Source organism: Mustelus asterias, chromosome 7 (genome assembly GCF_964213995.1).
Source record: "Mustelus asterias chromosome 7, sMusAst1.hap1.1, whole genome shotgun sequence".
NCBI lineage: Eukaryota > Metazoa > Chordata > Chondrichthyes > Carcharhiniformes > Triakidae > Mustelus > Mustelus asterias.
In genome coordinates this window covers 3,052,637-3,069,945 of record NC_135807.1, presented here as the reverse complement: position 1 = coordinate 3,069,945, position 17,309 = coordinate 3,052,637, and the positions used below count along the sequence as shown (strand labels likewise).

The 17,309-nt window shown below is 46.3% G+C and overlaps 1 protein-coding gene across 1 annotated transcript in view; it reads right to left on the bottom strand.

Moving 5' to 3' along the window:
- Positions 1-17,309, bottom strand: part of lama3 (laminin, alpha 3) — a 458,111-nt gene that overhangs the window by 424,503 nt on the left and 16,299 nt on the right. Inside the window, exon 2 of the mRNA XM_078215598.1 lies at positions 6,306-6,458. Coding sequence (XP_078071724.1) covers positions 6,306-6,458 — 153 coding nt within the window. The remainder of the gene's footprint in view (positions 1-6,305; positions 6,459-17,309) is intronic.

The following is a 17,309-nucleotide window of genomic DNA, read 5'->3' as shown; positions in this document are numbered from 1 at the left end:
CCCCTCCAACTCGATTTTCAAGTTTGCTGACAACACCACTGTAGTGGGTCGGATCTCAAACAAAGAAGAGACAGAGTACAGGAATGAGATAGAGAATCTGGTGAACTGGGGCAACGACAATAATCTTTCTCTCAATGTCAACAAAACGAAGGAGATTGTCATCGACTTCAAGAAGCGTAGTGGAGGACATGCCCCTGTCTACATCAATAGGGATGAAGTAGAAATGGTGGAGAGCTTCAAGTTGCCCTGGTCTCCCATGCCGACACTACAGTTAAGAAAGCCCACAAATGCCTCTACTTTCTCAGAAGACTAAGGAAATTTGGCATGTCAGCTACAACTCTCACCAACTTTCACAGATGCATCATAGAAAGCATTCTTTCTGGTTGTATCACAGCTTGGTATGACCTCTGCTCTGCCAAGACCGCAAGAAACTGCAAAAGGTTGTGAATGTAGCCCAATCCATCAGGCAAACCAGCCTCCCAACCATTGGCTCTGTCTGCACTTTCTGCTGCCTCGGCAAAGCAGTCAGCATAATTAAGGACCTCACACACCCCAAACATTCTCTCTTCCACCTTCTCTCAGCGGGAGAAAGGTGCAAAAGTCTGAGGTCACATACTAACCCGACTCAAGAACAGCTTCTTCCTCGCTGCCATCAGACTTTTGAATGGACCTACCTCACATTAAGTTGATCTTTCTCTACACCCTAGCTTTGATTGTAACACTACACTTTGCACTCTCTTGTTTCCTTCTCTATGTACAGTATGCTTCGTCTGAATCGCGAGCAAGAAACAATACTTTTAAAGGTATACTAAAACATGTGACAATAATAAATCAAATCGAATCAATGAAAAATAAATCACAGGCGACAAAAAGCATGGGTGTAAATCTACAGCAAATGTTTAACATTGAAGGTCTAATACAGATAGGAAATATACAGTAAATAGCAGAACCCTTAAGAGTATTGATAGGCAAAGGGATCTGGGTCTACAGGTACACAGGTCACTGAAAGTGGCAATGCAGGTGGAGAAGGTAGTCAAGAAGGCATACGACATGCTTGCCTTCATCGGCTGGGGCACTGAGTTTAAAAATTGGCAAATCATGGTGCAGCTTTATAGAACCTTAGTTCGGCCGCACTTGGAATAAAGTGTTCAATTCTGGTCACCACACTACCAGAAGGATGTGGAGGCTTTGGAGAGGGTACAGAAAAGATTTACCAGGATGTTGCCTGGTATGGAGGGCATTAGCTATGAGGAGAGGTTGGAGAAACTTGGTTGTTCTCACTGAGCGACGGAGGTTGAGGGGCGACCTGATAGAAGTCTACAAGATTATGAGAGGCATGGACAGAGTGGACAGTCAGAAGCTTTCTCCCAAGGGTGGAAGAGTCAATTACTAGGAGGCATAGGTTTAAGGTGCGAGAGGCAAGGTTTAAAGGAGATGTACGAAGCAGATGTTTTACACAGAGGATGGTGGGTGCCTGGAACTCGTTGTCGGGGGAGGTAGTAGAAGCGGATACAGTAGTGATTTTTAAGGGGCGTCTTGACAAGTACATGAGTAGGATGGGAATAGAGGGATATGGTCCCCGGAAGGGTAGGGGGTTTTAGTTCAGTCGGGCAGCATGGTTGGTGCAGGCTTGGAGGGCCGAAGGGCCTGTTCCTGTGCTGTAATTTTCTTTGTTCTTTATAAGTTTTAAGTTTAAAGTTTATTTATTGTTGTCACAAGTAGGCTTACATTAACACTGCAATGAAGTTACTGTGAAAATCCCCTTGTCACCACACTCTGGCGCCTGTTTGGGTACACGGAGGGAGAATTTAACATGGCCAATGCATCGAACCAGCTCATCTTCCAGACTGTGGGAGGAAACCTGAGCACCCAGAGGAAACCCACGCAGATTAGGGGAGAACGTGCAGACTCCACATAGTAAGAAATGAGTTCAATGTTGTAATTTAATCAAGAATTTTAAACGTAAGCTAATTGAGCTTCAATGATGACTTAGAGGAGCGTTTCCTCACTGTGCAAGATAAGTAAAACCCTTGCAACTCAATTCCAATTTATAACACTTTGCTGGATATTTCAGTTCAAAATATCAAGTTATTGAACAACATTTAATACCACGGAACCACATGATATTGCTCTATCACCTTTCTCCCCTGAACTGGGGTACATAACCAGACACATGCCCCCGTACACATGCACCCACATGCCCCCACACTCACCCAAGTTGAAACTTGGCCTAGCCACAGTTATAGGTGGATACGCCTAGCAAGCCTCCTCCAGGAGGGGAACAAGCTCAGGACAGAAGAATGCAGAACCCTCAGAGGCTCCTTCCTGACAAGCAATGTCCTCAGTGTCTGGTACCTGCTCAAGCCAAGACCTGTTCCTCCAGAGCCAGTCTCCTGTCAGATTCATCCACCAGCTACAGTGTAGAGCACAAGGACCACTATGCCAAGTGCTTTGAGAACAGAACCCTAGTCCACCTGACTGCCACTGAGATCTAGACCTCACAGGCAACACAGCACAGGACAAGAAAACATGGCATCAACCCTGCCATCTGCAGTTTGCTATCCACAATGACAAGGAACTCAACAAACTGCTCAGAGGACTCACCACAGGCCAGGGCAAGGTTCTGGCCAGCATCCAGGCCATGCTGCTGCCCAAGAAAACAGAACACCCCCAGCAAGACATCGGACAAAATTGGACTAGAAACAGCTGAAGAGAGGGGACCTGTGATTGGAGGAGCTGAAGTAGCTACATGGTAGAGACAGAATCAGTCATTGGAGAGCTTCACTTCACAGATTCTGTCTCCCACGCCCACTGCTCCACCAATCAAAATATATGGGGATGACTTTCCTTGAATCTTTTGCCCCCATCATTGAGTTTTCGAGGGCTATTTGTGAAAGTTACTGGCTGAATTTGTCTGCCGTCTGTTCACCCTTCATACTTTAACTTTTATATCTGCACAAACAAAATAAGCTGGAATTGTTCCCTTTATAACAGAAGATTAAGGGATATTTAATAGAAACGTTTGTACTTATGAGGAATTTGACAGGATGGGGAGAAAATGTTTATACAAGCAGGAGGGTCAATGATCAGAGGGCATAGATGTAAGATCATTGGTAAGACTTTTTTAAGATCCTGCATGTTCAGCCTGATTGAATGATGGAAGCAGACCCGGTTTTAACTTTCAACACAGAACTGGATAAATAATTAGAAATGAAAAATTTACAAGATACAGAGAAAGAGCAGGGTAATGGGTCTAACTGGATAGCTCTTTCATGGAGCGTTACTTGGCTGAAGAATTGCCTCTCACTTGGACAGAAGTCTCGCCTCAGAGAGCTGAGGAACAATCTGATTGGCAGGCAGCCTGCAGTCTTAGTAGCCAGTGGTAGCAGAGGCCAGAACTGTGACTACATGCAGATATTATACTCCTTCATCCCATTTCATAGAATCATAGAATCGTAGAAACCCTACAGTACAGAAAGAGGCCATTCGGCCCATCGAGTCTGCACCGACCACAATCCCACCTGGGCCCTACCCCCATATCCCTACATATTTTACCCGCTAATCCCTCTAATCTACGCATCCCAGGACACTAAGGGGCAATTTTAGCATGGCCAATCAACCTAACCCACACATCTTTGGACTGTGGAAGGAAACCGGAGCACCTGGAGGAAACCCACGCAGACACGAGGAGAATATGCAAACTCCACACAGACAGAGACCCAAGCCGGGAATCGAACCCAGGTCCCTGGAGCTGTGAAGCAGCAGTGCTAACCACTGTGCTACCGTGCCGCCCATTTGACCTGCCAAAATGAACCACTACACATTTATCCGGGTTGAAGTCCATCTGCCACTTCTCCGCCCAATCTTGCATCCTATCTATGTCACGCTGCAGCTTCTGACATCCCTCCAACCTATCCACAACACCACCAACCTTCGTGTCGTCGGCAAACTTACCAACCCATCCCTCCACTTCACAGATCGTCCCTCAGTCTTCGCTGCTCCAGAGAAAACAACCCAAGCCTATCCAACCTCTCTTTATAACTTAAATGTTCCATCCCAGGCAACATCTTGGTGAATCTCCTCTGCACCCTTTCCAGTGCGATCACATCCTTCTTACAATATGGCGACCAGAACTGCACACAGTACTCCAGCTGTGGCCTCACCAAAGTTCTCTACAACTCCATTATAACCTCTCTGCTTTTGTAATTTTATTCATTTTGGTAACAAAAACAAGAAGACAGATTACTACCCGAATGGCTGTAAATTGGGAGAGGGGAGTGTGCAGTGGGACCTGGGTATATTTGTGCACCAGTCACTGAAGGTAAGCATGCAGGTGCAGCAGGCGGTAAAGAAGGCAAATGGTATGTTGGCCTTCAGTGCGAGAGGTTTCGAGTACAGGAGCAGGGATGTGTTGTTGCAATTATACAGGGCCTTGGTGAGGCCACACCTAGAATATTGTGTGCAGTTTTGGTCTCCCTTTCTGAGGAAGAATGTTCTTGCTCTCGAGGGAGTTGCAGCGAAGGTTTACCAGGCTGATTCCGGGGATGGCGGGACTGATGTATGAGGAGAGATTGACTAGGTTAGGATTGTTTTCACTGGAATTCAGACGAATGAGGGAGGATCTTATAGAGACTTATAAAATTCTAAAAGGACTAGACAGGGTAGATGCAGGGAGGATGTTCCCGATGGTGGGGGAGTCCAGAACCAGGGGTCACAGTCTGAGGATTCAGGGTAGACCATTTAGGTGAGGAGACATTTCTTCATCCAAAGAGTGGTGCACCTGTGGAATTCATTACCACAGGAAGTAGTTGATGTCAAAACATTGAATGTATTCAAGAGGCGGCTGGATATAGCACTTGGGGCGAATGGGATCAAAGGTTATGGGGAGAAAACAGGATTAGGCTGTTGAGTTAGACAATCTTTGAGAACATTACATGTGCAGTAGACAATGGGAAACCTGTGGATGTGGTGTATCTGGATTTCCAGAAGGCATTTGACAAGGTTCCGCACCAAAGGCTGCTGCATAAGATAAAGGTGCACGGTGTTACGGGTAATGTATTAGCATAGATAGCGGATTGGTTAACTAACAGAAAGCAAAGAGTGGGGGTAAATAGGTGTTTTTCTGGTTGGCGATCAGTGACTAGTGGTGTGCCTCAGGAATCAGTGTTGGGACCGCAATTGTTTACGGTTTACATAGATGATTTGGAGTTGGGGACCAAGTGTAGTGTGTCAAAATTCACAGATGACACTAAGATAAGTGGCAGAACAAAGTGTGCAGAGGGTGCTGAAAGTCTGCAAAGGGATATAGATAGTCTAAGTGAGTGGACGAGGGTCTGGCAGATGGAGTACAATGTTGGCAAATGTGATGTCATCCATTTTGGTAGGAATAACAGCAAAATGGACTATTATTTAAATGGTAAAAAATTGCAGCATTCTGCTGTGCAGAGGGACCTGGGTGTCCTTGTGCATGAATCACAAAAAGTTGGTTTGTAGGTGCAGCAGGTAATTAAGAAGGCAAATGGAATTTTGTCCTTCATTGCTAGAGGGATGGAGTTTAAAAACAGTGAGGTTATGTTGCAGCTGTATAAGGTGCTGGTGAGGCCACACCTGGAGTACTGTGTACAGTTATGGTCTCCTTACTTGAGAAAGGATATACTGGCACTGGAGGGGGTGCAGAGGAGATTCACTAGGTTGATTCCGGCGTTGAGAGGGTTGGCTTATGAGGAGAGGCTGAGTAAACTGGGGCTATACTCATTGGAATTCAGAAAACTGAGGGGAGATCTTATAGAAACATAAGATTATGAAGGGAATAGATAAGATAGAAGCAGGGAAGTTGTTTCCACTGAAATAGAACTAGGGGGCATGGCCTCAAAATAAGGGGGAGCTGATTTAGGACTGAGTTGAGGAGGAACTTCTTCACACAAAGGGTTGTGTTTCTGTGGAATTCCCTGCTCAGTGGAAGCCGCAGAGGAATTAAAAATTCGGGTCAGAACCCCTGCAATTTCCTCCCTTGCCTTCCACTTTATTTACTCTATCAAAACCTCTCATAACTTGGAGCACCTCAATGAAGTCTCCACATAACCTTCCCTACTGTAATCAGGACAATCCCAGCTTCTCTAAAGCCGTCCACACAACCAAACTCTACATCCCTGCTGCCATTCTTATAAATCTTTTCTGCACGCTCTCCAAGCCTTGACATCCAGCCAGATGTCTGGTGCCCAGATACAATATTCAAAAAGCTGGTGTTGAAATAACAGATGTCTCAATCAAAGATGAATAAACATCACCAGATATCAATTACCAACCTGACCAAAATCCAGAGTGACATTGACTTGATTGTAGTGCAGCCCACGTGAAAGAGGAGGACTTTGCCACCAGCGTTCAGTGCCATCGATAGCATTGGTGATTGCATGAGCTTTATACGGATCATCAGACAAACAATGATCGCAGAATTGTCCCTGAAAGAACAAAATGAAGGATCAATATAAAGGTTAAAATTCAGACCAATGAACAAAGAACAAAGAAAATTACAGCACAGGAACAGGCCCTTCGGCCCTCCAAGCCTGCACCGAACATGCTGCCCGACTGAACTAAAACTCTCTACCCTTCCGGGGACCATATCCCTCTATTCCCACCCTCTTCATGTACTTGTCAAGACGCCCCTTAAAAGTCACTACTGTGTCCGCTTCCACTACCTCCCCCGGCAACGAGTTCCAGGCACCCACTACTCTCTGTGTAAAAAATCTGCCTCGTACATCTCCTTTAAACCTTGCCCTTCGCACCTTAAACCTATGCCCCCTAGTAATTGACTCTTCCACCCTGGGAAAAAGCTTCTGACGACCCACTCTGTCCATGCCTCTCACAATCTTGTATACAAATCATTTATATATATTACAAACAGCAAAGGTCCCAGCACTGATCCCTGAGGAACACCACTTGTCACAGCCCTCCATTCAGAAACACACCCTTCCACTGCTACCTTCTTTGACCGAGCCAGTTTTGTATCCACCTTGCTAACTCACCTTTGATCTCATGCGACTTCACCTTCTGCACCAGTCTGCCATAAGGGACCTTGTCAAAGGCCTTACTGAAGTCCATGTAGATAACATCCACTGCCCTACCCTCATCAATCATCTTCGAAACTTCCTCGAAAAACTCGATCAAGTTCGTGAGACACAACCTCCCCTTCACAAAACCATGTTGCTTCTCACTAATACGTCCACTTATTTCCAAGTGGGAATAAATCCTGTCTCGAAGAATCCTCTCCAATAATTTCCCTACCACTGATATAAGGCTCACCGGCCTGTAATTACCTGGATTATTCTTAGACAAAGGAACAACATTGGCTATTCTCCAATCCTCTGGGACCTCCCCTGCAGGCAGGGAGGATACAAAGATTTCTCTCAAGGCCCCAGCAATTTCCTCCCTTGCCTCTCTCAGTACTCTGGGGTATATCCCATCAGGCCCTGGGGACTTGTCTACCTTAATGTTTCTCAAGAACCCCAATATCTCCTCCTTTTTGATCTCAACATGACTCAAACTATCTATACATCCTTTCCCAGACTCATCATCCACCAAGTCCTTCTCTTTGGTGAATACTGACACAAAGTATTCATTTAATACCTCACCCATTTCCTCTGACTCCACGCATAGATTCCCTCCCTTGTCCTTGAGTGGGCCAACCCTCTCCCTGGCTACCCTCTTGCTCTTTACATATGTATAAAAAGCCTTGAGATTTTCCTTAATCCTGCTAGCCAATGCTTTTTCATGACCCCTTTTAGCCTTCCTTACTCCTTGCTTAAGTTTCTTTCTACTTTCCGTGTATTCCACACTTGCTTCATGTGTTCCCAGCCTCCTAGCTTTGACAAATGCTTCCTTTTTCTCTTTTATAGGCTCACAATATCTCTCGTTATCTAAGGTTCCTAAAACTTGCCATACTTATCCTTCATCCTTACAGGAATGTGCGGATCCTGAATCCCTATCAACTTACACTTGAAAGCCTCCCACATGCCAGATGTTGATTTGCCCTCAAACATCTGCCCCCAATCTACATTCTTCAGTTCCTGCCTAATATTGTCGTAATTAGCCTTCCCCCAGTTTAGCACCTTAACTTGAGGACTACACTTATCTTTATCCATCAGTACCTTAAAGCTTACTGAATTGAGGTCACTGTTCCCGAACTGCGCCCCTACTGAAACATCGACCACCTGGTCGGGCTCATTCACCAATACCAGATCCAGTATGGCCCCTTCCCTAGTTGGACTATTTCCATACTGTTTCAGGAAGCCCTCCTGGATGCTCCTTACAAACTCTGCCCCATCCATGCCCCTAGCACTAAGTGAGTCCCAGTCAATATAGGGGAAATTAAAATCTCCCACCACAACAACCCTGTTACTTTTACACATTGCCAAAATCTGCCTACATATCTGTTCCTCAATCTCCCGCTGGCACTTGGGTGGCCTATAGTCAACCCCAACATTGTGACTACACCTTTCCTATTCCTGAGCTCTACCCATATTGCCTCGCTGTATGAGCCCTCCGAGGTGTTCTCCTGGAGTACAGCTGTGATATTCTCCTTAACCAGTAGTGCAACTCCCCCACCCCTTTTCCATCCCCCTCTATCCCGCCTGAAACATCTGTATCCTGGAATGTTAAGCTGCCAATCCTGTCCTTCCCTTAACCAAGTCTCTGTAATGGCAACAACATCGTAGTTCCTAGTACTAATCCAAGCTCTAAGTTTAATTCCGAAAAGCTGTAAGATATCTGAACACTCTAAGAAACAACTCTGTTCTCATCACCACCAAATGGAATTAAGTTAGACCCAAGCATTTAAAATATTGTACTTAAGATAGAACCAAAGAATCCCTACAGTGCAAAGTCTGCACCGATTCTCCAAAAGAGCATCTCACCCAGGCCCTCCCCTCCACCCTATCCCCACACATTTACCATGGCTAATCTACCTAACCTGCATATTTTTGGACTGTGGGAGGAAGTCGGAGCACCCGGAGGAAACCTGCACAGACACAGGAAGAACATGCAAACTCCACACAGACAGACACCCAAGACTAGAATCAAACCCTGGTTCCTGGCACTATGAGACACCAATACTAACCACTGTGCCACCGCGCAGCCCCAATAATAATCGAGAGTGATACAAGAGCATTGTTTTTTCTTTTGCACAATTTTGAGATTTACTCATTCCTCCGCAAATCTTTTTTCCTCTTTGACATTGATATCAATTGCATTATTGCCACTAATAGAAGATGGCCATTTGCAAACCAGAGATAGAGATAACTATAATCTGTAATCATGACCTTTATCTGTATCCAATCTTTGTCTGTCTGAGTGGGCATGACACCGAGTACATGTGAAGTTGCCTTTAATTTGGGATGAGTGTGTGAGAAAAATAACCTTAGTTTTAAAATCACAAAAGCCTGCTACTGAACTACTTAATTGGAATAACATTCCAAGGTAAGAAAACATACACCACTTTCCATTTAAAAAATGCTGAGTATGAGCAGTTTCTGCGACAAAATTCCATCTGTGACAAAAAGTTTGCCTTTGAAGAATCAAAGCATTTACATGACAGCAGAAAGGAACAACACTGGGTCATAACCTCCTGGCTCACCAGCATCACATTTGGGAGGCACCCTATCGACATGTTGCGAAATCCCCAGGTGAGGGTTTACCTGGCAATTATCCAGAAGTACTAACTCCCCCTGGACAATTGCACTGGATTGGGAACCATCCAACAAAGTAATTTAATTTCCTAACTTTGCTACACTCACAGTTACTCTGAAAGAGTTATGAGGAAAAAAAGCACACCAATTCCTCCCCCCACACCCCCAAACCTCATGGTATTCCCCACCCCCAACCCCCCACCCACATGGAATTCACCTCCTCCCCCCCAACCCAACCACGCCCGACCCAAGTGACACGTCCGGACTTGACACCCCCAACCCGACCAGATTCCATCAACCTGAGCAACATCCCCTGATTCAAACAAGGCCCCATGACCTAACACCACCCCAATTCATTCCCTCCAACTACCCCTCCCCCCATGACCTGAACAACCCCCGGCCCAAGCAACCTCCTCCCCGACCCAAACAACACCCTCCGGACCAGAACCACCCCGCCCCCCAACCCGGACAGCACTTTCCCGACCTAACAGCCCCCAACGACCCAACCTCCTTGACCATCCCCCCCCAACTTGACCCTGCCCCAACCCAAACGACAGCCTCCCCATCCTGACCCAACCCGCCCCCACAACCTGTGCCCAATCCCCACATCATGTCCTGTTTCCTTCCCCCCACTGCCGATGTCCAAACCCCCACACCCACGTTCTATTCACTTACCTTAGAAACTTACCTTCTTTTCAATGGGACATTTAATCTCATCTGCTTTGCAGCAGCTAGTGCCATAAAAAGGGGGGGCGTGTCCTTCTTTTCTCTGCTCCTTTTGCACTTCGTCGTTGGAGCTAGGAATGGGTGCTTCACTTTTCCAGTCGCACCCGACCTGAGTCAGGAAAGTTGGGTGAGACAGGTGCTTTCCATTTCAAGCGCAGGCAAGTCATTACAGAATGGCAATCCGCTGCTGACTGCCAGTCCAGGGAAGTCATGGGCCATTATCTCCAAATGAACCATTATACCAAGCAAACAATTGAACACTCTTTGAAATGTAGTGGTTTGTTTCTCCATCTCGACTTGGTTATGGTGATCTTTGCTGAAGGCTGCTATAATTTTTCAGAATGCAGGTTAGGAGTGCCTTCTGCTGTGCTTTAGACTCTGTTCTGTTTGCAACACTCTGTGTTTCTAGTTGTGGTATTGTTCTGATTTGGCATCTGTTTTGTTTCACTGACATGCCATTTGATGATGGTATTTGATATGATCTTGGTTCAAGGCATATGCTGATGATTTCAGATGCCACCTGTTGATGTTGTACTCAGGTTGGGTGATTCATTATCCATCTACTGGTCATGGGCATCTTTCATCTTCCCTTGTTTATCAATCAATGCATCTTGTACTCCTGGGAGTATCAACAGGTTGACTGGGGAAGGTGCCCACACTTGTCTCCTGAATAGTAATTCTGCATTGTTTCTGCAATATGATGAAATTTGCATGTTTGGAGTGGGCATATACAGAAGCACATAGTGCAAATGACGCCCTTCAAATCTGCACTGACATATGAGAAATATCCAACCTACCTACTTAATCCCCAGGGGACTCCTGAACTACCTGCCTGTTTCTCTTGGATTGCCTGGTGGTCACTCATTCCCTTCCTTGCTAAAGTCTCTTCAGCTGTGGTGTGACTACCTCTCTAAACTATGATTCAACATTAAGCCTTGAATGTTATGATGTGCCAAGTGCTCATCCAGGTACTTTTTAAAGGATGTGAGGCAACCCGCCTCTATCACCCGCCCAGGCAGCACATTCCAGACTGTCACCACCCTCTGAATAAAAAAGCGTTTCCTCACATTTCCCTAAACCTCCTGTCCCTAGTGTCCTACCATTCATTGAATATTTGTCAAATTACTCCTTCCAAAGTGTATCACCTCACACTGTTCAGTGTTAAATTCTGTCTGCCACTTATCTGCCCATTTGACCATTCCGTCTATATCTTCTTGTAGCCCAAGACACTCAACCTCACTGTTAACCACCTGGCCAATCTTTGTGCCATCTGCAAACTTACTAATCCTACGCCCACATAGTCATCATTTATATGAATCACAAATAATAGGGAACACAGCACAGATCCTTGGGGTAAAAGCAAATTACTGCAGATGCTGGAATCTGAAATCAAAAGAGAAAACGCTTTAAATCTCAGCAGGTCTGGCAGCGTCTGTAAGGAGAAAAAAGAGCTGACGTTTCGAGTCCAGATGACCCTTTGTCAAAGCTAAAAGGCAAGAACGTGGGAGATATTTATACTGCAGCGTGAAGGAATGAAAGATGAGTCATAGCCACAGAGGAAAAGACTGCTAATGGCTGTCCACAGAAAGAATAAAGCGTGTGAATGGCCAAACGGCAGAGAAGCTGGGGTATGCCACTGGACACTGACTTCTAGTCACTAAAGCAGCCTTCTAGCTTCACTATCTCCTACAATTGAGCCAATTTTGAATCCAATTTATCCAATTACCCTGTGTCCCATGTGCATTTACCTTTTTAACAAGTCTCCCTTGTGGGACCTTGTCAAAGGCTTTGCTGAAATCTATACAGATTACATCAACTGCACTACCCTCATCTATACATCTGGTCACCTCCAAAAATTCAATCAAATTTGTTAGGCATGACCTCCCTCTGATAAAGCCATGTTGACTATTCCTGATCAAATCTTGCCTCTCCAAGTGGAGATAGATTTTCTCCTTCAGAACTCACTGGTCCGTATAACTGGTTTATCTTTACAACCCTTCATAAATAGTGGAGTCACATTAGCCGTTCTCCAGTCCTCTGGCACCTACCCCGTGGCAACCTCATCAGCCTCCAAATGGAATACCGATTTGCAAGTGGGACCCCAGGGGACTCCTGAACTACCTGCCTGTTTCTCTTGGATTGCCTGGTGGTCACTCATTCCCTTCCTTGCTAAAGTCCCTTCAGCTGTGGTGTGACTACCTCTCTAAACTATGATTTCTATGATTTCTAAACGTGCTATCTACAATGCTTTCGGACTCATGGATGCTCCACAGTGTCTCCAGCTGCCGTTTCAGCTCTGAAACCCGAGCTGCCAGGAACTGCAACTGGACACACTTCCAGCACACATGCTGATCCTGAGCACTGGGAATGTACCTGGCTTCCCACATAGAGAGGAGAAGCAAACCATGGCTTTGAGCTCTCCTGTCCTGACTAAACCCTTAACATTTAAAATTTTAGAAGACATTTTTAAAAAATCAAATAAGTCCCTATCCTTGCCTCAACAATGACTTACAATTTAATACAGTTTGAAAATACCTACCAGGACTTACTCACCAGTCAGTTGCTCCTGTTGGTCCCATGTCACTTTCTGAACTGTGATGTCACCTCGGAACGACACCGGCAATTTACCCTGCCTCTGCTGTCACTGCCACCGAATAGGTAAGTGGATTAGGCTTTATCTTACCACTCTTTTGTACTCTCCTAAGCCTCAGGTTCTCTTCCTCAGTCCAAGCTCTGCCGTCGCCTCCTCTCGCACTCTTAACTCCTGGCTCCTCTTGCTCTTTTGGCAAATTTGGTCAAATTGTGCTGATTGGCCTGTCAGCTGATGAGCTGCATTACAAAGTTAGGTGTGTAACATGTGATTTTCAATGATGCTCCTGTGGCCTTTGATCTATGCCATTGTCCCAACAATACTGTGGCTGGTGACCAAGGACAAGTCCCTGTATTCCAGTAGGCCTGCGATCATTGGACCAATGGAGCCCACAATAAATATCTGGGGTGATCAGGGTGAATTTTTGTGGTTACATTTGTGTGTAATGGATCCCAGGGATGGAATCTCCAAGCCATTGTACGCTTGAGTTTGGCATTGGTTGGTTAGCCATCACTTGACACTTCAGCAGCGCATGGTGGCACAGTGGTTAGTACTGCTTCCTCACAGCACCAAAGACCCAAGTTCAATTCCTGACTTGAGTCACTGTCTGTGTGGAGGTCAACAAAGAACAGTACAGCACAGGAACAGGCCCTTCGGCCCACCAAGTCTGTACCGACACAGATGCCTCTCTAACCTAATATTTTCTTGCCTCTACGTGGTCCATATCTCTCTATTCCCTGCCTGTTCATGTATCGATCCTAATGTCTCTTGAACGTTGTTATAGAATCTGCTTCCATCACCTCCTCCGGCAGCGCGTTCCAGGCATTCACCACTCTCTGTGTGAAAAACTTGCCCCTTACATCTTTTTTAAACCTTCCCTCTCTCACTTTCAACCTATGCCTCCGAGTAATTGATCCTTCGGCCCTGGGAAAAAGACTCTGACTATCCACTCTATCCAAGCCTGTCATAATCTTGTAAACCTCTATCAGGTCCCCCCTCATCCTCTGACGCTCCAATGAAAACAATCCAAGTTTGTTCAACCTTTCTTCATAGTCCATATCCTCCAAACCAGGCAACATCCCAGTAAATCTCTTCTGCACCCTTTCCAATGCATTAACATCCTTCCGGTAATGTGACAACCAGAATTGTACACAATACTCCAAATGTGGCCTTACCAAAGTCTTACACAGCAGCAACGTGATTTTCCAATCCCTAAATTCAACGCCCCGACCGATGAAGGCCAGCATGCCATATGTCTTCTTGACCACCTTGTCCACCTTTAGGGAACTGTGGATCTGCACATCTAGATCCCTCTGTATGCTAATATTTTTAAGGGCTCTATCATTAACCGATGAGGTCCTCATCGGCGAGGATCACCTATGGTCCCCAGCAACGGGAATTGCACATAATGGCCTCGCCGGTGGGTCCGGAGACCATTGAAGCCCCCCAGGTGGTCAGGGGCAGGTAGGGGGCAGTGCCTTTTCCTGGTCCAGTGATGAGGTGAGCTGTAAAACTGGCCTCTCCAGCTCTTAGATATCACATTGCCTTCTTGGCTGGCCTGGCTGCTTCTGCAGGTGCTGGCAATCATACCCTGGTTAGTCTGTGATTTACCCCTTTATGTATTTGGGCTTCCTCTCTCACATTCTGTAACTCTTGAAATTAGAATCTATTTGTGGCTTTGTCATAATGTCAAACAACTTGTTTTGGCCATTGTTTTCTGCTTTGTTGCTTTCAATGTCCTCATACATGCCTTACACACAGTGTGAAAAGCTGAGCATTTGCTGGGTATATGGATGAGACTGCACTCCTTCCATCACTTATTGAGCTTGCCTGTGTTGGTTGTATCGTGTCACTGATGTACAAATTATGCATAGACTGTAAACTGTCTACCCATGCATATTTGTGCTTCCACAGTGTAACCTTTGGATTAGTCCAGAGGTCCTTTTCGAATGCTTCTCTTAAGGCAGATGCCATCATGAGCCCGATTATTCTGCCGGCTACCTCTGCTTCAACTTTGCAGCAGGTATTATACTCTTACTTATACTTAGTAAACTCTCATAGATGTGAACAATCTTACCAGCACCTGGTGCCTGCTGCATGGAGTGAGGTGTAATCCCAGAATGAAGGCACTGTGTGTAGAATTTGTACAGAGCTGCAGAATCAGGTACACAGGGTGACTTACTGGTGGTTGTTGCATTTTCACACCTGTTCTTTTCTTCTGCTGAATGTGAGGCTTTTGTACAAACAGACAAATTAAAAGCAGGGGCCTGCTGCTCTTCTACTGGGTGGTAGAGCTTGTGGGTTGGAGGGCATGTGGAAGTCTGGAACTTTCTCCCTCAAAATGCTGTAGAGGCTGAGAATCAACTGAAACTTTCAAATTGGGATTGCTCGATTTTTTCTTCAAGTAAGCATTGTCAAACCAAGGTGGGTAAATCGAGTTAAGACACAGATCAGCCATGATCTAACTGAATAGTGGAACGGGTCCCAGAGGCTGAATGGCCCATTCCTGTTTCAATGCTCCTGAATGTTCTTTTCATTTACTATATTCCTAAACAAACCTCCAGATTTCAATAACAAAATTACATTAATATAATCAAAAATTACTTGTTCTCAACTGGACAGCTGCTCTCTAACAATGTAATCGACATGTATCAATGTGGTGAACCATCGTTGGTTCCCACTAGATAGTACTGAGCCAGGGTCTGGCCAGTACTACAAGTATGTATATATGTTGCTGTTGGGGTTAGGGTTGGGTTGTTACACCTTGTATTATAACTATTGTGGTACATCCCAGTCGGGCTCCGCCTCCTGGGAGAGGTATAAAGGCCTCTGCTCTGTCTGGGACCCCTCAGTCTGGGATCGTGTATATAATTAGTAGCTGCCTTGTTACAGCAAATAAAAGCCTTTATTTCCTGAGCATCAAGCCTCGTGTGTGATAACGCGCATCAATTTTATTTGCTGTAAATAAACTCTCGTCGAAGAAAAAAAAAGAGAGTATGGAGCAGATACTGAAGCCTGAACGCCTTACACTAGATCCACTGGTTGAAATGTTTTGAGGACTACCTGGCAGCCTCCGCAGCGGTCACCACAGATGATGACAGACTCCGGGTCCTCCATGCGAGGGTAAGCGACACCGTCTACCTCGCGATCCGTGCGGCCACCGACTACACAAAGGCCCTCGAGCTTCTTAAGAAGCGTTATATTAAATACACGCTCGTTACCTCTTAGCCACTCGACGACGGCAGTCCGGCGAAACGATGGAGGAATATGCGAACGAGCTCCTACAGCTAGCCAGGGGCTGTAACTGCAAAGCAGTGTTGGCAGAGCAGAATATGAACAACCTCGCTCGAGATGCGTTTGTGGCGGGAGTCGGATCATCGTACATCCGACTCAAACTACTGGAGAAAGGTAACCTTGACCTCACCCAGGCAATAGAACTAGTGGAGATGCTGGAGACGGCCTCCAAAAGCCTAGTATTGTATCCTGAAGACCACGTGGAGACAACGTGGCAGGAGCAGTCGCCAATCCCTCCTCGTCCCTCGGGTTCGAAATGCTGCGTAATGGCGTGCTCACACTCGGGCCAGACGACGGCAGCAGCTCCGGGCGGCCCGCGGTGTTACTTCTGTGGGGGAGCGAAGCATACTCGGCAACGGTGTCCCGCTGAAGCTGTGTTGTGCTCCGCCTGCGGTAAGAAGGGGCGCTATTCGAAAGTGTGCCGATCTAAATCTGCTTCTCGGAACAGCAGTGCGGCCTGCGATTCCTCAGAGCCCGGTTCTTCGTTGTCGACATCGTCGAGGGTTTCGTCCATGTGCGAGGCCAGGACGACGCCATTACGGTCGACGGAGTCGGAGATGTGTGACCACCAGGGGTCGCTGAGTTTGGCGCCATCACCCACGTGCGACCTATGGGAGCGGCCATGTTGGTCGGCACCGACCGCGAACAACCAGCAGGGGTCATCCTCGTCAATTTCAGCTGCCTGCAGTGGCACTCATGAACCAACGGTGGCGTCGATCATCCTGGACCAGGCCAAGCCTCATAGACTTGACAAGTCTATGATGGACATTCAGGTAAACGACCACTTGATTTATTGTCTGTTTGACAGCGGGAGCACTGAGAGTTTTATCCACCCAGACGCTGTGAAGCGGTGTGGACTCCGGATTCAACCTGTCAAACAGACAATTTCTATGGCATCAAGGTCCCGGTATGTCACCGTGCTAGGGAGTTGCGTGGTAACTTTAACGGTGCAAGGCACAGTTTACGAGCGTTTCAAGCTCCTGGTGTTGCCGCACCTTTGCGCGCCAATACTTCTCGGA